General features: G+C 41.6%; 1 protein-coding gene and 1 long non-coding RNA gene across 3 annotated transcripts; both read right to left on the reverse strand.

Annotated features, from left to right (window-relative positions):
* Positions 1-1,762: 1,762 nt before the first annotated feature.
* On the reverse strand, positions 1,763-9,802 carry LOC122733337. Its single transcript, XR_006353818.1, has 4 exons — positions 9,741-9,802; positions 6,822-6,998; positions 6,443-6,578; positions 1,763-2,113 (listed from the first exon to the last, which is right to left on the reverse strand). It is a non-coding gene; the product is annotated as an uncharacterized LOC122733337 (long non-coding RNA).
* Positions 9,803-12,670: 2,868 nt separating this feature from the next.
* LOC122733334 (U1 small nuclear ribonucleoprotein C) lies at positions 12,671-24,586 on the reverse strand. Of its 2 annotated transcripts, none has more exons than XM_043973646.1 (3): positions 24,485-24,586; positions 17,559-17,627; positions 12,671-14,319 (listed from the first exon to the last, which is right to left on the reverse strand). In XM_043973646.1, exon 3 carries the CDS (start codon positions 14,190-14,192, stop codon positions 13,776-13,778), a length of 417 nt encoding a protein of 138 aa, XP_043829581.1. In that variant the 5' UTR covers positions 14,193-14,319; positions 17,559-17,627; positions 24,485-24,586; the 3' UTR covers positions 12,671-13,775. The 2 variants fall into 2 exon arrangements, with proteins under 2 accessions (XP_043829581.1, XP_043829580.1); XM_043973645.1 differs by lacking the exon at positions 24,485-24,586 and adding an exon at positions 19,928-20,174.
* Positions 24,587-26,294: the final 1,708 nt, after the last annotated feature.

The following is a 26,294-nucleotide window of genomic DNA, read 5'->3' on the forward strand; positions in this document are numbered from 1 at the left end:
CCTCATGGTAGCTACCCACTGTGCCTATGTCTCCTCCCACCCTCTGAACCTCACATCTCCTGACACTGCCCCCCCCCCTCCCCTGCACCATGATTTCTTCGACCCTGCTCAGTATGAAGCAGTTATATTAGAATCTTTGCTCCTTTTCCTTAGATATAGGAAAGTGGGGAAATGTTATGGGCCCAGGCCACCCCAGAAGTTCTCTGGGGTACATCAAAGAACCTTCTCCTTGAGAAACTAAACAAAAGGACAGACACACCTAAAGAGATAAGCGGAACCTGATCAGGACTGAGCTAGCTCAGGGACCACCACCTTTAATTCCAGTCTCCCCCACCCCTGGGGAGATAAGATTAGATGTGGCTGCTACCTTTGTGGTGGGAGGAGAGAGATGGCTTGAGCCACACCTCACCCAATTTAGGGAACTTTCCAGTCAGATGATCACCCCCATCAGTCCTGTATCAAATTATCTGTCTCCTGCTTGAAGAGACATGTCTCAGAGACATGCTCTATGCCATCCCTTGTCCCCATCAGAAGTCCAAGGATTTCTCTGGGTTTCCCTTCCCCAGCCCCTAAATAAACTATTATCTTAATCTACTAGATTTGTGTGCAAGAGGGTATAATTCTTTAAAGAGGAATTCCTAAGGAACCCTACCCCAAACTCTTATCCCTATCCGAAAACCCCCTACCCTATTTCCCCACAATAATTGCATGAAGCTTTTAAAATGTTACCAGAGGTGTGTGGATGTGTTAAGAACCAGCAAGGTATAGGTCTCACTAGTGTAACTAGGACTTAGACTTAAAGCATGGGTTTGAACCATTGCTTGTGGCAATGATAGTCAAACACAGTAGGTACTGACCAAATAGATGTTGATGATAGGGGTGGTGCTATGGGCTCCAGGAAAGCAAATAAGATCTCATCTCTGGTGATGAGATCAAGAGATGGGCAAACATAAATCTGAGACTGATATGAATAACTCTCAACACTAAGGGGAGAAGGAAAGAGAGACAGTTTGCAGACACAAGAATACCTACCTTATGATGATGCATAGAAGCACCAAACCTAGAAGACTGATGAAAGAAGCCAGAGGAAACCCATAAATATGGAATAAAAAAAATTCCATAACATGTAGTTTGGTTTTTTTGTTTGTTTTTTGTTTTTGCAGGGCAGTGGGGGTTAAGTGACTTGCCCAAGGTCACACAGCTATTAAGTGTCAAGTGTCTGAGGCCGGATTTGAACTCAGGAACTCCTGAATTCAGGGCCGGTGCTTTATCCACTGCGCCACCTAGCCGCCCCCATAACATGTAGTTTGTTGAAGTGGTTTTATTGACTTGGTAATGGTTTATTGTTCCCAACCACCAATGTTCAAGGAGTGTCCATTAAATCCTTACCTTTATGTCTCAGTTATACAGAGTACCTTTATATAACAGACACATGCTACCCTGACATTGATTTCATTTTATTTATTTTTTTTTTTTGAGGGGCAGTGAGGGTTAAGTCCAGGGCCCAAGTGCCACCTAGCTGCCCCTCAACCTCAGGCTCTTTTTTTTTTTTTGGTTTGTTTTTTTTTTTTTGGGCGGGGCAATGAGGGTTAAGTGACTTGCCCAGGGTCACACAGCTAGGAAGTGTCAAGTGTTTGAGGCCACATTTGAACTCAGGCCCTCCTGAGTCCAGGGCCCAATGCACAACCTAGCTGCCCCTGCCACTGATTTTAAAAGGACAATAAATGGTCCGGGGGGGGGGGGGGGGGGGGTTTGCGCGCGCGGGTTTCCGTGCTTGCCAGCAAACAAAACTGACCAAGTAATCCAGTCGTTCATAGCTCCCAAACGACCCCCAGGGCAAGGTTTTATCCCTTCAGGTTGGCTGACCTGAAGGGCATTCACAAGGACTGTAAAAAATTCTGTAAGAGCAATGAAGAGTTTGCTGTGTTTTCTTTTTAAAAAAATCCGGGGATAGAACAACCCATAGTCTATTTATCTTCCACAATTCAGTTCAATAAAAATGTCCAGTGACTTGGAGAAGTGACCTTCACCCTCTCAATGTCCATGCTTGGTGTAACTTGAGGCAGTTACTAACTCCCTAATGTTTTCTTAATCACGAGTGGTGCAGGTAAACCTGTAAAGAGAGGATTCAAATGTTAGGATACTAGAATTTGGCTTTCTTTTAATTTTAAGGAATGCTCTCTTCTTTTTAATGCCCAAATTTATGTCAACTCTTCACCTCTTTCACCTATAACATATATCTATATATCCCCAGTCCCCAAACCCTATATAGGTCTTACTTGACTGAATTCATTTAATGCTTATTTTATTTATATGCCTCATCCCCCTCAGCCCCAGAACAATGCCTGCAAAACCTCAACTCCACCTGACCTCCAAGCCCTGAAAAGAGGTAAACATTCAGCAATTTTGCAGTTTTCTAACTATGGTGCTGTGCTCTGAACCGTGAACTGAAGCTTTTAACATGCTTTTTCAACAATCAAAACCAAAACACTTAAAATATGGAAAATGGTGACATGTTTAATTTATATTAATCAGGTAAATGTGGTCCAGATTTTAAAACCAAAGATAACACTGAAAAGAATAGGCAATGAGATAATAAAACTATCTTTTTGCAAACAATATGATAATATACTTGGAAAATCCTAAAGACTCAACAAAAAAGTTAGCTGAAACAATAATTTTAGCAAAGTAACATATCAAGTAAACCCATATAAATCATCAGCATTTCTATGTATCTCCAACAAAATCCTGCAGGAAGAGATTGCATTATGGGAATACAGCTGGCAAGACAAACCCAGGAACTATGTGAACAAAATTATAAAAAAACTGTTTATACATATAAAATCAGATTTAAATAATTGGAGAAATATTAATAATTCATAGACAGGGCCAATATAATAAAATCGACAGTTGTACCTAATCTACTTATCCAACGCCATCCCAATTAAATTACCAAAAAAATATTTTTACTGAGTTAGAAAAAATAGTAACAAAATTCAGTTGGAAAAACAAAAGGTCAAGAATATCACAGAACTAATGAAAAAATGTAAAGGAAGGAGGTTTGGCAGCATGAGATCTTACATCAAAACTATCTGATACTGGCTAAGAAATAGAAAGGTAGATCAGTAGAACAGAGTAGACATATAGTATACAGCAGTAAATTACTATAATAACCTTGTGTTTGACAAATGTAAAGACTTAAGTTTTGGGGATAAGAATTCATTATTGGGGGGCAGCTAGGTGGCGCAGTGGATAGAGCCCCGGCCCTGGAGTCAGGAGCACCTGAGTTCAAATCCGGCCTCAGACACTTAACACTTACTGGCTGTGTGACCCTGGGCAAGTCACTTAACCCCAATTGCCTCACTAAAAAAAAAAGAATTCATTATTGGCAAAAACTCTTGGGAAAGCTGGGAAGCAGTCTGGCAGAAATTAGACATAGACCGTTATCTTACACCATTTACCAAGACATGGTCAAAATGGATCTATGACCTAAATATAAACGGAGATATTATAGGAAAATTAGAAGAACATAGAACATATTACCTATCAGACCTATGGATAGACAAAAAATTTATGAATAAACAAGAGATGGAGAGCATTGTGAGGTATAAAATGGATAATTTCAATTATATTAAATTCAGAATGGTTTTATACAAATAAAAATAACAGCTGAGATCAGAAGTAGAAAATTGGGGGGGGAATTTTATACAGTTTCTCAGATAAAAGTCTCATAACTTAAATATCTAAAGAACTTTATAAGATCTATTATGAGTCATTCTCTAATTGATAAATGGTCAAAAGATAAAACAGGCAATTTTCTGATAAAAAAACCAAAATAATTTAATTATATGAAAAAATACGCTATTATTTATCAGAGAAATGAAAATTAAACAATCTTAAGATATCACTTTACACCTATCAGATTGGCTAAAATGACAGAAAGGGAAAGTGACAGGTGTTAGAAAGGACGTGGGCAAACTGGGACACTAATTCACTGCTGGTGGAGCTGTGAACTAATCTAACCATATTGAAGAGCAATGTGGAATTATGCCCAAAGAGTAAGTAAACTGCCTCTACCCTTTGACCCAGAAATAGCACTATTAGGTCTGTTTCCCAAGATGATCAGGAAAAGAGTATGGTTTTATTTACACACATACACAGTGTGTCTCTCATTTGTATCTAATGGTAGTCATCTCCAGGTCAGGGTGGGGGTGGGAGAAGGGAAGAAAAAATAAAAATAAAAAACACACAGCAAAAAAACCCCAAAAGAATGTACAAGTATAGACAGCAGAGTACCATTGAAAACAAGCAGTACTTAACTATATAGTTTTTCAAAAACAGTAAAGAAACAACATGATTCTCTCTCTCTCTGGTGTAAATTCATGGTTTTGTAGTGAATCCTCTTAAGTTGTGTTGTTTACATGGAAATATTCTCTCTTTTGTCTTTATGTATTTAAGTTCAAAATGAAGACAATTTAAAAAAAACCTTTCAGTTAAGTGTTGTCATTTTTAGCATGGTGGCAGGGTTCAGTCAGGAAACACTTGTTTCTGTGAATACTCTTTCATAATGCCATTTCTGTTTTTTTAATCTTAATAGTATTTTAGTTTTCAACATTCATTTTTGTAAATTTGGAGTTCCGATTTTTTCTCACTTCAAGCAATCTGATCTAGGTAATACAGTACAATCATGTTAAACCTATTTCCACATTAGTCATGTTAATGCTATTTCCATAAGTCCTGCGAACAATCACCTTGGTAGAATAACTTCCAGAGAGTTCATGTATTTTATTTTTTCAAGTGCAATTTCCCCTTCTATCCTTACCCCGGGTTTTGTCAGTAAGACAGGCTTGCTTATGATTTCTGTGGATTCCTTTTGTATTCAACTTTGCTGAAGCTACTATCTTACTTACATTTTAAAATTTTTTACTGAGTAAGTTGTTAAAGTGATCACAAATAGATAATTTTGCCTGTATGGATTAATTCCATTTATTTTTCTCGTTGCATCGTTATAGTTAGCATTTCTAATTGGGAACATGGATAGGGATTAGACCTGGATTTTTCTGGCAAAATGAAAAACTCCCTGATGAGGAACCTTCCTATAGCAACCCAGGTCATCACCTCCACTGCAACTTAAAAGTCTCAGCTGTTGAGAGCACTGAGAGGTTAAGTGATTTGACCAGGGTCACACAAGACACTGGGGATCAGAAGCACAACTTGAACTATATGCTCTTCCTGGCTCTAAGGTCAGCTCTCTCTCTATATTACATCATGCTGTTTCTTTAATGTTTATTATAATTATAATAATTATAATTGTAATGGAATGTTATTATGCCACAAGAAATGGACAGTTTGGGAAAAAATTGGGAAAAACTCTATGAATGAATGAGGAGTGAATTAAGCAGAACCAGGAGAAAAATAATTTTGGAAAACTCTTATCACAGGTTTAAAGGACTGAATAGCAAACATGCTATTCATCTACTGACAGAGATGATGGTCTTTAAATGCAGAAAGAGACATACATTTTTAGACACCGACAATCTGGGAATTTGTTTAGGTGGACTGTTTATGTTTGTTGTGAGGGTTTTCTTCTTCCTTTTTAATGTTCAATTGGTAGGGGGAGGGAAGGAAAAGAAGTAGGAGGGAAAGGTAATAAATGATATTTTTAAAAAATACATTTTTAAGAAGAAAATCAAAGAAATAGACAAAATTTAACAAGGAGAGTAAAAAAGATAAACAACATTAAGAGCCAGGCATTTGGAAAAGCCAGGAAAATTAATAAATCATTAGCAAATGCTCAAATAAAAAAGGAAAATGTAATTATCAAAATAAAAAAATGAGTAATAAGATGAATCGAAAGTTGAGAGGAAATGAAAGCAATGATAAGTGCTATATGCTAACTATATGCTTTATGCTAACCAACTTGGAATGTCACAGAATTACAAAATTCTGGAACTGTAAGAAATCTCATAGGCCACAGAAGCTAGTGCCTATCTCCACATGTAACAGACCAGTGACCATTCTGCCTGGGCCTGGGAACAAACACTTATTACCTCCCCAAATGGCCCGTTATACTTTGATAGTTCTAACTGATGGGAAGCTTTTCCTGGACATCAAACTTCAATTTCCTGCTTTCTAAGTGACACTTCTTGCCCCTGATTCTACCCTCTGGGATCAAAGAAAACCAATCCATCCCTCTTTCCCATGACAACTTTTGAAATACTGGAAGATAACTATTATTTGCTCCAGCTATCTTCACCAGACTAAACATTGCCGTTCCCTTCAACCAACTCCCGTATGACATGGACTTCAGGTTCTTGAACCAACCGGCTGCCCTCCTCTGGGGAGTCTCTACTTATCAAACCTCTTCCTAAACTGTGGCACCCAGGATGGAATATAACACTACACAGGTAGTTTCATCAGGGAAGATTTATATGAATGTTACCTGGGAATTAGTTCATCCGGGTCAGATCACACGAACTCATCAATGGGGTGGGACTGCCAAATGTCTCTTTGCTCACACAGGTTACCAAAACCCTGTTAATCATTTTTCTTCTGTCACTTCCAGGATAAAGATCATTCTTCTTGGCAGGAAAACAAAACAAAAACAAAAACAAAAACTGAAGGAAAATAAGAATTAAACAGCTCTGTAGTCACTGAGCACAAACAGTAGGCCTGACCCTTTTTGCTTCTTTCCCTTACCCCCTAAAGAACTTCAAACACCCTTTTTATCATAGTGTCCTTTTCTTCTCTCACTAGCCTCTGCTTATTCTGACACCATTTTTACCAGAACATAGCACCATCTTAATTTCATTCTCATTTACCTGCCCTCCTTTCCACCTTCTGTAAATATATCGTAACATTCCCTGGGCATCCATATTGATCTCTTCAGATGACTCTCAGTTTTTTGTCATGCGAATTTAATTCTTTCTGTTTTCAGACTTTCTTGTGGGTTCCTATCCCTTCTGGGCTGACTTCAAAAGAAAAACTTAGAGGATTTCCTGCAAAAATATAAAATGCCAGATATTCTTTGTTAAATGGGATACCTGGGAGGACTGGGGGAATTAAGTTATGGAAAAATGAAAGATAATCAATAAAAATGTATTTAAAAAACACACATAAAATACCCAAATTAACAAAACAAGAAATAGTCATCTAACACAACCCAATTTCAGAAAGAAAAATCAGAGAGCCCACAAAAAAAAAAAAAAAAGGAAAAAAAGAAAAATCAAAGAAGACACAAATGAACTACCAGAAGGGGAAAATCCTGGTCCAGACAAGTAAATCCCAAACATTTAAAAAATATGACCTATGTTACAAAAATTATTGTTGTTATTGAGAATTCACAACGATAATTAAAGGTAAAGGCCTTAAGAGATAGAGGTTTATGTAAAACATGATAGGCATTTTTAATAAATAAAATTCAAATTTTTCTATGAATAAAATGAAGGCAGCTAGCATAAGAGAAAGGTTCAAGAACTAAGATATTTGCATCAAATATCTCTAGTAAAAAGTCTAGTTTCCAAGATAGGTAGGAAATCTATACAAATATGTAGGTCCAAGAGAGAAGTGATCAAGGATATAAACAAACAACTTTCAAAAGAAGAATTGCAAACTTTAAACAACTTTTTAATCCATATTTTTCTTATTACTAGTGATTTGGAGGGTTCTTTCATATGTATTATATATATAAATAAAAGAACCCTCTAAATCACTAATTATATATATATATATACACACACACAAACACATATACATACACACACAAAAGAACCGTCCAAATTACTAGTTAGTAAGAGAAATATGAATTAAAACATCTCTTACGTTTCTCCCTCTAAGGGGCTAAAATTCTAGCTAGTCTAAAATATCCAATGAGTGGTTGCCAATAAATTATAAACTTTAGCAAGAGTTAAGACTTTTAAGCATTTATTAAGGAGAATAAGAATTTGGTAAAGAGAGAGGGAAAGACCTAGATTCATCTCTCTATCTCGGGGAGCTACCTTTCTCCGGCTCCGCTCTCCATGTGAGTCATGGCGAAAAAGCGAGAGAGCAAGCCTCTCCCCCTCTTCCTCCTACAAGCAAACATCACTTCCTGACGCCAAAGAGCCGCGTGTCTTGCCTTCAGACGCCTTCTCCTCATGGCGGAGTTTTGCTACAGTAAGTCTCCAGGAGGTGGCGTCATTCCAATCATTACATCCCCCACCCCATACAGAGTCAAAGAATAAGAGACGTTGGAAGGTCTATGAACCATTTTGGAAAACTACTTGGAATTTTAAGAAAAGTAAATAAACTTGTATCCTTTTGACTCAGTAATCCTGATAAGGGGACATGTGCCTCAAAAAGAAGTTAAAGACCACAATACACCACTTCTTTTTGTCAGAAAAAAAACAAACCAAACACCTGGACAATGGAGAAATATACAATCTTATATTCCACAACGTATATGGAAATGTTAATTTTATTTGTTTTTAAAGTGCACAACAGAAAGAAAAAAATTTAAAACGGATACAAGTGTATCCATTATGTTTTGTTAACAGATTTTCAAGCTTTTTTGATTTACTGGTTTTTCTCTTCTGCTTTTTTTCTTACTTTAAAAATATTCTTTATTTACATGGGTCAGGTCTGAAAGGAGTGGAGGGGAGAAATACTGGAAGAAATTTAGGGGATGTAAAAACCGCAATAAAATTGAAAACAACAAATAAAATAAACAATAAAAATGAAACAACAGATGCGAGGAATTCAGAGAGACGATGAACGAACTATATGAAGTGATATAGAGGAAAATTAATAGAACCGGAAATAATACAGTAACTAAAATAACCTAAACAAAGCCCACAGATGAATAATTAATAACAATAACAGAACAAAATTTCAATACTAAATGAAATAATAATAATTAATAACCACTGATAAAGGGCAGCTAAATTCTCCTTTAACCGAATAACCAAAACCAGTCTAGGTAGAACATAGGAGGCCAACCCCCTCACTTTCCAGATGATGAAACTGGGGGCCCATAGACGTTAAAAAGCCAACCAGTTCAGCCGACTCCAAATTCTGCGTTTTTTTACTCAATTTGAGACCGCACACTGTATGATACAACAAATCTCTTGCCTCTGGGAAACAATAACTATGGAATACTTTTTTCCTGCTCATTCATCTCTTTTTCTGCCTTTAAACAAGCCTTTTCTTGCACCCATTAGCATATCTGTTTACCCCTTTCCTTAAAAGCCCCCATTACTACCTTTACTCCCAAGCAACGGCCCCTCCCAGCCTTGGCGCAGGAGCCCTTACATAACCCAAGGCACAAAAGCGCACCCACCATAACTGGGGCTGCTAAGACTGCGTGCAGAGAGGAGAGGGCCCTTTGCAATCCCCTCCATTCTTGCCCTGGGTCCGCACTGGGGCCAATCTTTTGACCGCCGCATTGTAGGCGGGGAAACTGAGGTCCGGGCACAGAACCTTGGGCAGAAAGAGGGGCAGGCCGAGGTGGGCCCAAGCTCCAACTCAGATAGGACGACGAGAAAGGTAGAGGATAGAACGAAATTATTCCCCACGCATCGGAAAATCGAAGGAAACTAAGATTTCCTCTCTCCCCCAAAAAGATCCCCGCCCCCCCGCCCGCCTCACCCCAATAACGCCCAGAGATGCAAGGGGCACCCTCACCCCCACCCTCAAATGCCCAGGGACTGAAGGAGAAGGTAGAGAAAGAGTTTTCGCCGAAAAAACGCCACCCAAAGGCCTACCTTGGCTCGTGAGGCCTCGAGGCCTCGGAGCCCTTCACGCTCGCCTCCTCCTTGAAGACATGGCTACCACGGACCACCGGAAGTGCCTCGGCAGGCGGGAAGAGCCTCCGCCCCAAACGCAAGGCGCTCATTCCCCACCCAGGAACTCTCCCCTCCCTCAGCGTGCTGCCCCTCTAGGCATGCTCGGAGGTCTCTGGGGGTGAGATCTCAGTGGTTGCTCTCTCCCTTCTCCTCCCCCCCCCCCCCCTTAGGGCAGGCAGGCAGGCAAAGCAGAGAAGGGAGAAAGGAGATGCTGGGTGATGAAGAGGGAAATAGCTGCAGGGGTGGGGTGTGAGGCAGGGGAAAGAGCTCTAGTATTAGCTGGCCACTGCTACTAGCTGGGTGCCTGTTCTTGAGGGTCCATCCCCTCTGGGCTGCCTCACTCTCCCCCATCTGTAAAAAGGGAGGGGGGGGGTAAGGGGCAGCTAGGTGGCACAGTGGATAGAGCACTGCCCCTGGATTCAGGAAGACCTGAGTTCAAATCCGACCTCAGACACTTAACACTTACTAGTTGTGTGACCCTGGGCAAGTCACTTATCCCCAATTGCCTCACCAAAAAAAAAAAGAAGAAGAAAAGAAAAGAAAAACAAGTGATGTGAAAAAAGGAGGGGGGTGAAAAAAAAAGGAGGGGGGCGGATGAGCTGATCTCCAAGGTCCCTGTAACACTGACATTTCATGATGACTCTATGGTCCTTTAGAACTTTCCTCACTGAGAATGGAATTGTTCTCTCACTGGGGGTGGCAGGCCTTACTCCCAGGCCTGGATGGTGGTGCCAAGTTGCTACTTTGGCCCCACTGTGTGTTCCTTTCCTTCCTATCCCATCCAATCCTGGCCCAAGCCCAATCCTAATTTTGTACTGTACGTCTGAGAGTGAGTCTGAAGTGCCCCATTTTAGCTGAGATACCTTACCTGATTAAGAACATTGAATGAATCAAACAAACAAACGTTCTTATCAGAGCTAAAATGGGGCAGTTCATGGCCAGAGGAAGCTAAGAGTGGGTTTACCTTTGCCCTACAACACATCCAGAGCCTGGAATTCCCTGTCCCTGTGATGAAAATAGATGAGGGACAAAACATCGAAGGTGCTGATATTATCCCCATTTTACAGTTAAGGAAACTGAGGCAGGCAGCAGTTAAGGGACTTGCCCAGGTTCCCACAGCTAGTGTCTGGGACAGGATTTGAACTCAGTTCTGACTCCAGGCCCTTTCCATTGTATAACCTAGCTGTCCCCATTTGATAGCACACTGCATTCAATCCAAACAGGAAACAGTGTTTTCTGCAGATGTACAGGTTGATAAATGATGGGTGTCATAGTGGATAGTGCTAAATTTAGGAGTAACAGCTAAATTCAAATCCTTATTAACTGTATGAGCCTGGAGCAAGTCACTTAGACTCTCAGCCTCAATTTCCTTATCTGCAAAATGGGGGTAAAAGTACAGGGATTGCTGAGAGGACAAAATGAGCTAATTTTACATAATGTGCATTCCAAGCTTTAAAGTATTGTTTACTTTTTTTTTTTTTAGTGAGGCAACTGGGGTTAAGTGACTTGCCCAGGGTCACACAGCTAGTAAGTGTCAATTGTCTGAGGCCGGATTTGAACTCAGGAACTCCTGACTCAAGGGCCAGTGCTCTATCCACTGTACCACCTAGCTGCCCGTTTACTTTTATTAAGCAATGCCTCGTGAGGGTCACTACCAAATTTGGGATGCATTGGCCAAAGTACATAAAACCACCAAGGCTTCTCCCCATATATATTTCATTCACATTTTATTTTATTTAGTGAGGCAATTGGGGTTAAGTGACTTGCCCAGGGTCACACAGCTAGTAAGTGTTGTGTCTGAGGTCGGATTTGAACTCAGGTCTTCCTGAATCCAGGGGCAGTGCTCTATCCACTGTGCCACCTAGCTGCCCCTTACCCCCCTCCCTTTTTACAGATGGGGGAGAGTGAGGCAGCCCAGAGGGGATGGACCCTCAAGAACAGGCACCCAGCTAGTAGCAGTGGCCAGCTAATACTAGAGCTCTTTCCCCTGCCTCACACCCCACCCAGCATCTCCTTTCTCCCTTCTCTGCTTTGCCTGCCTGCCCTAAGGGGGGGGGGGAGGAGAAGGGAGAGAGCAACCACTGAGATCTCACCCCCAGAGACCTCCGAGCATGCCTAGAGGGGCAGCACGCTGAGGGAGGGGAGAGTTCCTGGGTGGGGAATGAGCGCCTTGCGTTTGGGGCATCCACTATGCCACCTAGCTGCCCCTCCCCATATATATTGACCAGCTTATTCTCCAATATCAAAGCAGGGACTCCTATCAAGTGTTCCCTTTATGTAATCCCAAGCCTTCTGCCACCAGGGCTTCAACTCCAATAAGTAGTTTTGTCATGGTCCCAGAAGCACCTAGGGGGTCACCTCCTCTCATCACAGGTAACATACAAGGCCCTCCCCACACGCTACTGGAAATGATTCCATCAAGGTGAGCCCACAGCCCTTTCTTGAATAGTGCAATTTTTCCTGGCTAAGTATTTAATTAAAACAGGCTAAACTTTCTCTAACTGCGGTATCTTTCTCATTGATGGAAAGTGATGTGAGGTTACAACTATCACAATAAAATGTAGGTATGGATGCATGAGTTTTAGAGAGCTTGATAAATAGGCTGCCAACAAATCTCACTTTGTCATCCCGGTTATTATTATCAGGCAGCTTGAGATGCCAAAATCTTCATTCTTTTTGTGGTAGAATAAACCATTCCCATCCTCCTAGTTTCAAGGCAGGGACTCCCCTTGTATGCCTTGATAATGTCACCCCAAGCCCCCTGGATCTCAGGGTTTGATTAAATGGTGATTTGAAAAGCATGCCTGAACAGGCACTTCAAGAAAGCTTTATCAAAAAGACAGAGGCAATTTTTTTAAAATGCTAAAACAGTCAATACTTTTATTTAATACGAACAGTCACAATACAAATATAAGCTGCATTTCTGCCCCACTCTTCCTGTTTCTTCTTTCACAGGAAGTGGGAAGTCTTCTTATAGGTCTAGAAACTACCCCTGGGGCAGTTTGCAAAAAGAAAAACCGCAAGCTATCAACAATCATGACAAAATGCTCTACCTCTCTAAAAAGAATGCAAATTAAAACAATTCAGAAGCTTCACTTTACATTCATAAGATTGAGAAAGATGACAAAAGAGGAAAATGCTCAATGATGGTGGGACTGTGGCTAGGCACACAAATGCACTTTTGGTGGTACTGTGAATCTGTCCAACAATTCTGGAAAGTGGTTTGGAATTACTCTAAAAAGTCACTATAACACACACACACACACACCCACCTTTGCCTCAGTGATAGCACTATTGGCATATAACCCCAAAACAGCAAAGATAGAGGGAAAGGTCCCATATACACAAAAATATTTCTAGCAGCACTTTTCATAATAGCAAAGAACTGCAAGCAAACAATACTCATCAATTGAGAAATATCAAATGAACATATGGGATATGAAAGCAATGGAATATTATTGTGCTCTAAGAAATGAATATGAAGTCAGAGAAATTTGGAAAGGCTTGTATGTACTAATGGTTGAGGGAAAGTAAGCAGAACAGGAAAACAACTTACACAACCACCACAGTATAAAGGAACACAACACTGATAAGACTTCAAAACTCGGATTAATGCATTCTGCTACTGTGACTTCAGAGGACTGGGAAAGTGTTTCCCTTCCTTTGGCAGAGAGGTGTTAAACTATAGGTATAGAACAAGCAATAATTCATAGATACTTCCAATGTGTTGGGTTTTTTTTTTCCACTGTGCTTATTTATCACTTAAGGGAGGGATGTACTAGGGGGCAGGGGAAGGGGAATCATGGGAAAGTGACAATGATGTAAAAGAGTGTCAACATTTTAAAAGGGAGGAAAAACAAATAATCCATGTCTAAGGCCCAGCACCATGATGTTCTGGTGAAATAGAACAAAGAATACAGAACTGAGAAATGGGTTTCCTTCTGTCTTATGTATTTATCTGTCTGGTCTAGGCATTGCTGGGCGAGTGGGCACCATCATGGGATGAGGAAGGGGCCTCATCATTGGAGGGCCAGGCATCATAGGCATGTGGCCTCCCATGGGCATCCTCATGCCAGGAGGTGGTCCTACAGGCATCATACCAGGAGGGGGAGGCCCCATCATGCTAGGGTGAGGAGGTGGGATCATAGGCCCTCCTAGTGGAGGAGCTGAGAACAGGTTGGGAGGAATTCTTCCTTGCTGAAATGCAGTGGTTGTTTTATCAATCAGGCTCTGGGCCTGCTCTTCCATCCATTTTTGATAATAGTCTCTCACATTCTCTTTGTGCTTCCTGCCACTGCAGTGTGTCTTCCTCACAGATGGAGAATCATGGGTGAGGTATGTATCGCAGTAATCACAGTAAAACTTGGGCATGGTGTCGTACGGTTGCGCCTTTTCTGTCCGAGGTAACTTGAGAACAAACTGGCTGGTTTGCTCACCTTCTTCACCGTATTCCTTAACAAGCTGTCCACAAATAAGGCTAACTTCAGGATGCTCTTATCTAATAAAATATGAGGGGAAATAAAGAAGTCAAAGACAGAAAAAAGGCTGCACATATCTCAAAATATTTAAAGCAACATTTTTTTGCAGTGAGATAAAAAACTAGAGACATAATAAATGCCCATAATTGGGGAACCCTGAAAAGGAAGAATTCAGAAAAACACAGAATGACAATGAACTGCTGCAGAGGAAGGAAAGCACCACAATTACAATAACAAATGCAAACAAAGCTAACAGCCATCTGACCACCAATCACAACAGCCAATCTTGGTTCCAAAGGACAGATGAACCCACTTCCCTCTTTTTTAGTAGAGATGTAGTGGCTACACATAAGTAAAGTCCCACAGACTGACAGATGCAGACGTGGTTGTCACTAATAGTCACAAGGAAACCCGAGTAACATTCTATGTATGTTTTCCAGGAAACAAGAAATCTATATACAGGCACAGCACATATGCTCTAAGAACAGGGCCAGCAATAGAGAAAGATTCCCTGGCTTTCATTATATTTGTGGAGCAACCACATAAGTTTAGTGAATTGATCAAGGCCTGCAGTCAGCCTCATAGCATGGCAGACTAACCTCATTTCTTTCTAGACCAAGTTTTCTTATAAATTTAGCATTATATATCAAAACAAACTACATTTTCTTAGTAACTATACACACACACACAAGTAAATTATCTTCAACAAATGAAGCATCAAAAGAAAACTTTTAATTACTATGTCTAATTCTTTGTCCATTCATTCCAATTCACTTGTCCTCTTACATGGTCAGTATGTGTACTCTTTCTTGCCAATTTGTCTTCTTTCACCTTGCATCATTTCATAAAAATCCTTCCATGGGTTTTTTCCCATCACTTAAGATTTGTCTGAATTGCATTATATAAGATAATTTTCTGTTTTTTAAATTTACGGCTGCCTGGGGATTACATTACATTCCCATGCCACAATTCAGGAATTTACCTACTGCTGGACATTTAGGTTTTTTCCATTTTGGGTTCTGTTATTATTAAATATGCTATGGACAGTTCAGAGCTGCCACTTTGGAGAGCTGACTTGCTGTTGTACTCCACCCATCACTGCTCAATCTGCAAAAATGGCTGAGATTCAGAAATTTGGTAAGTCTAAATTGAAGACAAACACAAGAGAAAACCCCACTGCCTTCAAAAGAAACAACTGAACAGGAAAATCGAGTGAGTGAATCGTAATGAAATCTGCCCTGCCATTATGCACTGTACATTCCACGAGCATTGCCTTCTTAATTTTACTTCTTTTACCTGCTTAACTTTGTAAGATGCAAAGAGGTTGAATAAAGTTTAAATGACTCTGCTGCCCTTTCAACATCAAAAAAATAAAAGAACTACTAACATTGAACTGAAGGCCCAGCCGGCTGCCTCTTTCTTTTTTCTTTTCTTTTCTTTCTTTCTTTTTTTTTTTTAGTGAGGCAATTGGGGTTAAGTGACTTGCCCAGGGTCACACAGCTAGTAAGTGTTAAGTATCTGAGGCCGGATTTGAACTCAGGTACTCCTGACTCCAGGGCTGGTGCTCTATCCACTGCGCCATCTAGCCGCCCCCCCCCCCCCCATGCCTCTTTCCATCTGCCTGTCCTGGCGGCAAAAAAAATTTTTTAAAACGAGCTTGCATGTTGGTGAAAAGAACCTGGGTGGGACTACAGTAAATCTAGTTAACAGTAAAAATGCAAAGCTGTACCAACATTCTAGCAAGCTGTCAAATACAGTTAATCAGAGTGCCATTTTTTTTGTTCAAATGATTTTAATTATTGGAATACACAATTCTGATATTCAAATAAAATTTTAAAACCTAAAAAAAAAAAGTTATGAAAATCTCTGAACATATTAAAACAAAAATATTTTTATGGTCTTTTCCCAATAACAAGATTATTCGATCAAAAGGTATAATTCTTTTTTGGGGGTGGGGAGGGGCAGTGAGGGTTAAGTGATAAGTGTATGAGGCCGAATTTGAACTCAGGTCCTCCTGAATCCAGGACCCATGTTTTATCCTCTGCACCACCTAGCTGCCCTGGTATAATTCATTTTTGAATGTTTTTTAACTGAGTCTAGACCTTTAGACATACCCATATCCTTATTTGACTTGGCCCAATGCTCCAGCCTGTCAAGACCTCCTTGTATGGCTCTTTAAACCTCTTCCCAACTGAAAACTGACACCCCCTCAGAATGGCAAAGATTATAAAATTGGAAACAAAGATGCCCACAGACTGAGGAGTCACTAAATTAATTGTAATGCTTGAATGTAATGGAATACTATTTATTGCTTTGTCAAAACCAGTGAATAAGAGGAAGTCATAGAAACTGGGTAACTTCTATTTGTCAATGTAGCAAAGTAAGCAGAAACCAGCAGAGTAATATATCTGATGACTATAATAATATAAATACAAAGCCAGGCCCACTAATCTGGGTCCCAGAGAACAGATATTAAAAGACAACACCCTCGTTTTTGTACAAAGGTGACTGGGATGTCTCTTAGCTCTTCTGTTTTCCCTGCCCAGATCCCTCATGTACCTTTATCCCCCACTCCCTAAACTCTTATGTAGCTTCTCCCTCAAATCCAACTCCAATTAGGACGTGTGTAGGCGTGTTACAGAAAAAATACCCCCAAACATTCACATAAAGGGCTGAAGTAGAAGCTTCAGCTCAAGGATGAGGTTTCCTCTGGTTCTTCTTTACTGGGCCCAATCAGAGTCTAAGTTTCTTGAGGGCAGGGATTTATTTTTATTTTATTTTTGTCTTCTGACTTCCCTAGCAAAGTACCTAATACATAATGGTCCCTTAACACTTTCTTTAAAAAATGGAATTGTCTGATCCAAGACAATTCCAAAGGAGTCATGATGGAAAATCTTCTCCACATCCAGAAAAAAGAACTCTGGATTCGGAATGCAGATTGAACCGTACTGTTTCTATTTTTTTTTGTTGTTGTTTTTTTCCTTTGTGTTCTGATTTTCTTTCACAACATGAGCAATGCAGAAATATATTTAATGTGATTGTACATAGAGAACCTAGATCAGATTGCTTGCTGTCTTGGGGAGCGGGGTGGGAAGGAGAAAAATTTGGAACTCAGAATCTTATGAATACAAATGTTGTAAACTATCTTTATATGTAACTGGAAAATAATACTTTTATGATTTAAAAAATGGAATTGTCACATACCTGTGTGTCCTGCTGTAAAACCAAACCCCAAACCACCCATAACATCCAACCTTACCTGACAGATAAATTGGGACCCAATTCTTCAGCCAGACACTCAGCAGGGATCCTAAGGGATGGACTGCACCTAACAGACAAAAAAAGACTCAACATTATGGGAATAGCTGACATCCCTTCTTTCAGAAGAACAAATCCTAGGAAAAAGAGGAAAAAGCCAAGGACAGAAGCTTGACAACACTCAATTTAGGGATTGGACTGAGGCTTTCTGTCAAGAGAAATGAGATGTCCGAATGCTTCAGAAAGGTGCATGATTCAAAGTCCCTTCTTCTTTGATCTTTCTTTTCATTCTCTCTTCCCTCTAGCAAGTCTCTTCTTGCATATGCCTTTCATTTATTAATTCACACAAGCATTCATTAAGCACCTACTATATGGCGGGCACTGGATTTGTTAGTAGTGTGGATACCAAAAAAAAAAACAAAAAAAACCCCAACAAAATAGTCCCTGCTCTTGGGAAGTTTAAGTGTGGGAGGGGAAAGGAAAGAAAGCAATGTCAACATAAATGAGGAAATACAACATTATCAAAAAAAAAAATGGGGGGGGGGGAGAGAGGAAATCAGGCAGAGCCTCTGACAGGAGAAGGTGCTTCAACAAAGCCTGGTAGAAAGCTATAGAGATTTTACAAAGCAGAAGTGCGGATGCAGGGGCAGCCTATTACAGGCCTGGACCCTAATATCCTGGTTTTTGAGCCAGAAGGGCCTTTAGAGGTCACTGAGCCATCTCCCCTGCTCTAATGCTCAGAGTGGGAAGTTACTTGCTCAGGCTCACACAGGTGGTTAAGAATCCAGGCTGAGTCCAAATCCAGTGACCTCTATTGTACCTGCTTCCACTAGGGCCCTGGGGTGTAGAACTTACCACCTCCTCAAGCCATCTCTTTTTAGCTCTACCTTTCAGAGGCAAGGTTCTTTACATAAGTTGCTTACCCCCCCCTCCACTTTTCTCTTCTTTCCCACTATTTCAACCATTTGAAATCTGATTTCTGACTTCATAACTCAATTGAAAGCAGATATACAAAAATTTAAACTTACTAAACAGATGTGGTTAAGGATGGAAGTTTTTATATTTATTCTCTCCTCGGAGTTGGTATTTGGATGCAGAATCCCACCAGAAGAAGCCCAGCTCCTTAACAACAGGTAACATTCTCTGACCTCCTGACCCCTTCACCCCCCCCCCAAATCTGGAACTGAAAAGAAAGGAGCATCTCTAGCACACCTCCAGACAAGAGCATTTTTCCAGTACAAAGAGAGGGCTGGGAAGCCATCTTGTGAACTGCCACTCAGGACTCAGAGGACTGCAGTGCCCCTCCCCCTTCTAGCCCTCCTAGAGGCCTGCACTGACTAAGCCAGAAATATCCCATTTGGACCTGCAAGTTTAGTACCTGGCTTTTCTCCTTTTCCTTTATTTTAGTGCAAGCACTTATCACATAATCATTCACTTGGGGAGACCTTTGCCACCAAATGTAGAAAATGAAAGGAAGGAAACATTACAATTCCAATTCAGAGACCATGCAAAGTGGTGCCTTTTGAGTGGCTGTAATTGGATCAGTAATATCAGCTCATTTTATAGTGCTTTATATTTTACAATTTTTCTCTTGACAAGATAATTTTATAGACAGGAACCTGAGGTTCAAAGAGGTTATGTGGAGTGGTCCAAGAGCTGGTGGAAAAACCAGACTGTGTCTAGTGATTCTGCCTTCAAATCCTGCTGTGGGAGAAAAAAAAATAGATCGGCTAGTATTTTCTAAGTACCCACTACATGTGAGGAGCAGAAATAAGAAAACAGGACTCAAATGTCACGGTAACAAAAAGGGGGTGGGGGACTGCAAGAGATATACCATCAATTAAGATCTTGGTATCACCCAAGTCTAGAGATCAGACGCCAACTTTCCCAAGTCCTTCATTTTTACGGAGAAAGAAGTTAAGGTCCAAAGAGATGAAGGGACTCGTTCAAGGTCACGTAAAACAGGGTAGTAAGTGGCATGGGCCAAATCTCAAGCCAGATCCACGGTTCCTTTTACCCTAAGCGGCAAGGATTTTTTTCTTTTTTTAGGGGGAGAGGGGAGGATAAACGGTGACTTGTATCTATGAAGAATGGTCGACTAGGAGCTTATTTGGGAATGAAGAAGGGACAAAGGCAGAGAGTGCGAAGGGGGAGCACAGGAGCGAGCGCCATGCGGAGTGCAATGAATGCCGCAATGGACGCCACAAAGCACCTCCCCGTTCGCTTTCCTCCTCCTCCTTCTAACCCCCCTCCTTCTCTCCCTCCCTTCTTCCTCTTCGAACAAGAAATCATGCTAAGACAAGAGAATATCCGTGGAGAGGCGGCGAGAACCCCCCCCCCCCCCAGGCTCATCGCCATGTCCGCACTTACCCCAGCCACGGGAAGACGAGAGCGCACCGCCGCCGACTGCCGGAAGCGCCTGGCCGGCCGCGGGAGAGAGAAGAAGGAGAAAGAAGGAGCGGAAGAGAAGGAAAGCGGGACAGAAGAAGGGAAAAAACGGCAGAAAGCGAGAGGGAAAAGCGACCAACCGCGCCCAACCCGCTCTTGCAGGGGAGGGCCAGCGCTGTGCGCTGTGGGACTTCCGCTAGCTCGGAGCTTACTGCGCAGGTCCCAAATCCGGCGGTTCCTAAACACAGAGGGCGGAGCCAGAAGAGATAATGAAGGGGCGGGACAAACGAAAAGGCGGGACTTGGGGAGGGGAAAGAAAGTGGGGAGCTGCCTTAAGCCCTTGGAGAAGGAATCTCTTTTATGGGTCCAATCCCCTGATTTTTGTGAATTAGGAAACTGACGGACAGGAAAGAATAAGGACTTAGAAAACAATGGTTTACGGGCAGCTAGGTGGCGCAGTGGATAAAGCACCGGCCCTGGATTCTGGAGTACCTGAGTTCAGATCCAACCTCAGACACTTAACACATACTAACTGTGTGACCCTGGGTAAGTCACTTAACCCCAATTGCCTCACCAAAAAAAAAGAAAGAAAGAAAACAATGGTTTATAGCCCGGAAAGACCTATAGAGATCATCTTGCCCAAGCACTCATTTTATAGATGACAAAATGACTTCTTGGAAGGAAGTGATATGTAAAGTTCAAGTTAAGAACTGGAATAGCTTTTCAAGGTAATCACATCCGACTCCTTCATTGTATAGAGGAGGAAACAGGCCCAGAGAAAGGCAGTGACTCCAACACATTGTAGGTGTTTAATAAATGTTAAACTGAGTTAACCTATAGAATCCTAGGGTTATGAACCCAAATAACTTTTAGAAATCATCTTTCCCAATCCCTTCTTGTGGAAAACAATCTAAAATCATTTATATACTTTTTATTATATTAGCATGGCCCGGGGCAGCTAGGTGGTGCAGTGGATAGAGCACTGGCCCTGGATTCAGGAGGACCTGAGTTCAAATCCAGCCTCAGACACTTGACACTAGCTGTGTGACCCTGGGCAAGTCACTTAACCCCAATTGCCTCACCAACCCCCCCCCCAAAAAAGCATGGCCCAACCACAAGCAGTGAATCTCCAGTTATTAGGTACCTTTTATTACTGTATAGTGTTTTTGTAGTTTAGTTTAACTCCTAAATGATGCATGAATTCTATAGTCACTTCCAATTCCTTCATTTTACATTTAGTCTGTTAAACATGAAATTAGTGAAACTGTAGCTTAGAAAGATGAAGAGACTGGGGCAGCTAGGTGGCACAGTGGATAGACCACCAGCCCTGGATTCAGGAGGACCTGAGTTCAAATCCGGCCTCAGACACTTGACACTTGCTAGCTGTGTGACCCTGGGCAAGTCACTTAACCCCAATTGCCTCACAAAAAAAAAAAAAAAAGGAAAGATGAGGAGACTTCTAGCAGTTTGGGGTCATAAAATAGAAAGGTCCTTATAGGACCCCCAACACCTTCATTTTATTCTGGCTTTTTTTGTGTGTGTGTGTGTGTGAGGCAATTAGGGTTAAGTAACTTGCCCAAGGTCACACAGCTAGTAAGTGTTAAGTGTCTGAGGCCGGATTTGAACTCAGGTCCTCCCAAATCCAGGGCCTGTGCTCTATCCACTTCGCCAAGTAGCTGCCCCACCTTCATTTTATATATTAGGAAACAGGCACTAAGAAATACAGTGATTTACTGTATTGTAGGATTCTGAGCTGAAACTATCTTATTCTAACTCATCTTTTCAAGTGGGAAAACTGAGGTTTAAAGAGGGCAAGTGACTTCCTAAGAAAGGCAAAAACAGTCCCTGCCCTCAAAGTGCTCAGTCTTATTTAGACAACATGCAAGCAACTATGCACAAATAAGCTATTTGCTGGATAAATTGGAGATAATCAACAGAGGGAAAGCACTGAAATTAAAAGGGATCAGGAGAAACTTTCTATAGAAGAGAAGCCAGGGAAGCCAGGAAGCAAATCTAATGGTCTTTTCTCAATCCTCATTCTTCTTGACCTCTCTTTATAGCCTTTGACACTGTATTTAAATTAACCTTTTCTTGATACTTTCTTCTCTCTAGTTTCCACTCTCTCCTTGTTCTCCTTCTACCTATCTCACCAATATTTCTCTGTAGTCTTTTTTTTTTTTTTGGTGGTGCAATGAGGGTTAAGCGACTTGCCCGGGGTCACACAGTCTCAGTAGTCTTTGCTAGATCTCCTTCCAGGTCATGCCCACTAATTGTAGGCATTGCACAGGGCTCTGTCCTGGGCCCGTTTCTCTGCTCCCTCTATACTATTTCACTTGGTGATCTCATCAGCTCCCATGGATTCAATGATCATCTCCATGCTGATGATTCCCAATTCTATTTATCATTATCAACATCACCTCTAACTACCCATAAGAAAACTGGACCTGGATGTCCAGTAGACATCTGAAACTTAACACAACTAAAACTGAACTCATTGTCTTTTCCTCAGAACCCTCCTTTCCTCCTACCTCCCCTATTACAATAGAGGGTAACACTATCCTCCTAATCCCCCATGCTCCCAATTTTGGGGGCATTCTCTACTTTTCATTCTTTCTTACACAGGGGTATGCTGGGAAATGTTTAACAACAGGCTCTTTGGAAGGGATGTAGTCTCAAAATATTTTTAATTTTAATCTGTCATATTAACATTTTATCTATCACTTAAAGTCTAGAAAATCAACAAATCGAGCTCTGATTTGTAGCACAAGTCAATTTCTGAGGTGTAAATGCTCAAAATGAAAATTTAACAGTCTACCTCAGCATACCCCTGAATCTCACGCCCCCCCCCCAACAACCAGTTTCTTGCTAAGGCCTGTTGATTTTCCCAACATCTCTTGTCTTCATCCCTTTATTTCCTCTGACATTACTACTCCTAAGTGAAGGCCTTCATCACCTTGGGGCTAGATTATTGCAGTAGGCTGCCAGGTCTCATGGCTCAAGTCTCTCCCTACTGAAGTTCATCCTCTTATTCAAAGTAATCTGCCACATCACTAATCTGACCATGTCACACCCCTTTCCAATCAATTCCAGCGGCTCACTATCATTTCCAGGATTCAAATATAAAATCCTCTGGAATTCAATGCAGTCCAGCCATTTACAACCTGCCCTCCTCCTACCTTTCCTATCTTCTTAGGCCTTACTTCTCCCACATACTCTGCAATCTAGTGACACTGGCTTCCCTACTGTTCCTCATTCAAGACACTCCATATACAAACTCTGAGTATTTTCACTGTTGTTTTCCCATGTTTGGAATTCTCTCTCTTCATTTCTACCTTCTGGCTTTCCTGAAGTCCCAGCTAAAATCTTACCTTGTATAAGAACTTTTTCCTGATTCCCCCTTACTTCTAGAGCTCTCCCTCTATTGATTATTTCCAATTCATCATGTCTATAGCTTGCTTAAACATACTTGTTTCCATGTTGTCTCAGTCATTACACTGAGCTCTTTGAGAGAAAGGGCTGTCTTTTGCTCCTCTTGTATCCCCAGCACTTGACACAGTCCCTGGCACATAGTAAGTGCTTATTAACTTATTAACTGACTGACTTTTGGCATCATAGGATTATGGCCTAGAAGGGTCCTTATAAGTCATCTCTTTTGACCCATTCATTTTATTTGTTTGTTTTTTTTTTTTTTTGGTTGGGCAATGAGGGTTAAGTGACTTGCCCAAGGTCACACAGCTAGTAAGTGTTAAGTGTCTGAAGCTGGATTTGAACTCAGGTACTCCTGAATCCAGGGCCAGTGCTCTATCCACTGCGCCACCTAGCTGCCCCCTTGACCCATTCATTTTATAAATAGTGAAACTTGGGGCAGCTAGGTGGCGAAGTAGATAAAGCACCGGCCCTGGACTCAGGGGGTCCTGAGTTCAAATGTGGCCCCAGACACTTGACACTAGCTGTGTGACCTTGGGCAAGTCACTTAACCCTTATTGCCCCCGCAAAACAAAACAAAAATAAATAAATAAATAAATAGTGAAACTTAGGCCTAGAGAAAGGGGAGCACACCTGGCATCACAAGATGCTGGAAGGACCCTGAGAGATAAACTTGTCCAACCCCTTAGCCCCATGTCCAATCCCTTCATTTTACAGTGTTGAAACAGACTTAGAGAGAGGAAGAGACAGGTAAGATTATGAGCTAGATGACCCTATTTCTATAATCCCCTCATTCTGCAGATGGGGAAACTGAAGCCCAGTCTTTTCCAAGGTTGCAAAGTGCTTTAATAACCAAAGTATAATTTAACCCTGGCCTGCTAGCTCTCAGACATGTATTCTTTCCATTTTACCGCGTTGCGACAGGAAGTTCAAGTCTCCAGGAGGCCAGGTTGCCTAGCAACAAGCAGGCAGTAGGTCTGGAGGAGGGAAGGAGAGGAGGGTATGTCATCCAAGGTACAAATAGGCCACAGGACGTTTCCCCGAGACCCAGAGTTGTGATAAGACTCCTTTTCTCATAAGAGGTCTCCTTTATCTTCCCTTCTCTGTCCCTACCTTCTTTCTCCTTTTCTTTTTTTCCATTCCTGGGACGAAGCTAGCTCCCCCCAAAAGGCTGTAAGCGAGCACACCACCGAGATGCTGACGCCTAGAGAGGAACCGGAAGTCCTCCAGAGAGCTCGGCTGGCTTCCTGCCGCTCCGCTGCCAGTGCACGGGCACTTCCTGTTATCACGTCACTGTCTCAGAACTTTGTTGAGTGCGAGGTTTGGAGTGTGTCGGGGCTGGCGGGCCGGAGTTCCCAGGGCCCGGGTCTTGACCCAACACCCTTCCCCTTCCCAAGGAGCGACTCCTCCAGTGAGCCAGGTGGGGCTAAGCGTGGAGCTCACGGACAGGCGGGCGAAAAGGCGTCCACGTCATTCATTCCCCTTGACAAAATAAGTAGACTTCCTCAAAACCCCTCCTCAATTCCATGGAAGGGCCCCTAGAGAGGCGTCCCGGTGTGTTCATGACAGATCTTCTGACTTCCAGTACCTCTAAACCAGGGTGAAAATAGTGCATATCATTTCATTAGCCTGGTTAAACACCCTCAAGATCCGGAATCACAGGTCGAGATCTGGAAGGGACTTCAGAGACCAACTAGGCCAAAGCCCAAAGTTTTTCAGAGGCGGAAACTCAGGCCCAGAGAAGTGGATTGCTCAGTATCCCAAAGATAGTAAGTGTCAGAAGTGGGACTTTGCCCTCTGTTTCCCAATTCCTTACTAAATCCTGTTTCCAAATTGAGTCACTTTGCGATCAGGTGAAACATTTTCTTATGCATTGGGAACTGGGAACTGGCTTACAAACAGAAAAGGAGAATAGGGCTAAATTTCAGCCTTCTCGAAATGAAAAAGTGTGGAGCTGGGTTCAGGTATTGGCTTTATTAAACATTTTCTGTAAATGAAACTTACACACCTAGACAAAAAAGATAAAAACGAGAAACTTCCTTGCCCTCTAGGAGTTTACATTCTACTTGGAGGGAAGCACTATATAAAGAGAGGGAGGAGGGAGAGAGCATCAATGACTGGGGGCATGGGGGGGGGGGGCGGTATCAGGAAAGGCTTCCTTAGGAGGGTCACTTGAACCAAGCCTTGAAGGAAACTAAGAGAGTAAAGGGATTTATTAGGAGGTGGTGTCAGGTTCTTCACAGAATTTCTCTACTTCCTCCACAAGTCAATTCAGCAAACATAAGCACCTACTATGTGCCAGCCACTTATATAAACTGCTGTTATCTTAATGGTAATCTATCTTTTCACACTCATTCTGAGCTCTATAACAGTATCCCAGGAAATCATTTCTTGTTAGTAGGTATTGTTTCATTCTTTGTATTTCTATTCCCAGCACTTCACAAATGATCTTTGGTTGATTGATTCATTGATTGTCTCATTTATTCATTTTTGTCTTGAACACATGATGAAGTCAGTGACCATTTGTCCCTCAGAGGAGAACCTGTGAATCATCCTTCCATTTAGTTGAATTCAAAAACAAAAACAAAACAAAGAAACCCACAATGTTTTCTGGCTTCATTCATAGCAAGAACTCACTATTAATTGGAGAGATTCAAATTAAAGTAATTCGGGGGCAGCTAGATGGCGCAGTGGATAGAGCACCAGCCCTGGATTCAGGAGGACCTAAGTTCAAATCCGGCCTCAGACACTTAACACTTACTAGCTGTGTGACCCTGGGCAAGTCATTTAACCCCAACTGCCCTGCTAAAAAAACCAAAAAACAAATTATAGTAATTCTGGGGTACTACCTCATACTTATTAGATCGACTAATAGAACAGAAGAGGAAAGTGACAAAAATTGGAGGGGATGTGGGAAAAAGGA

The sequence above is a fragment of the Dromiciops gliroides genome, chromosome X, assembly GCF_019393635.1.
Source record: "Dromiciops gliroides isolate mDroGli1 chromosome X, mDroGli1.pri, whole genome shotgun sequence".
In the NCBI taxonomy this organism is placed as follows: Eukaryota; Metazoa; Chordata; class Mammalia; order Microbiotheria; family Microbiotheriidae; genus Dromiciops; species Dromiciops gliroides.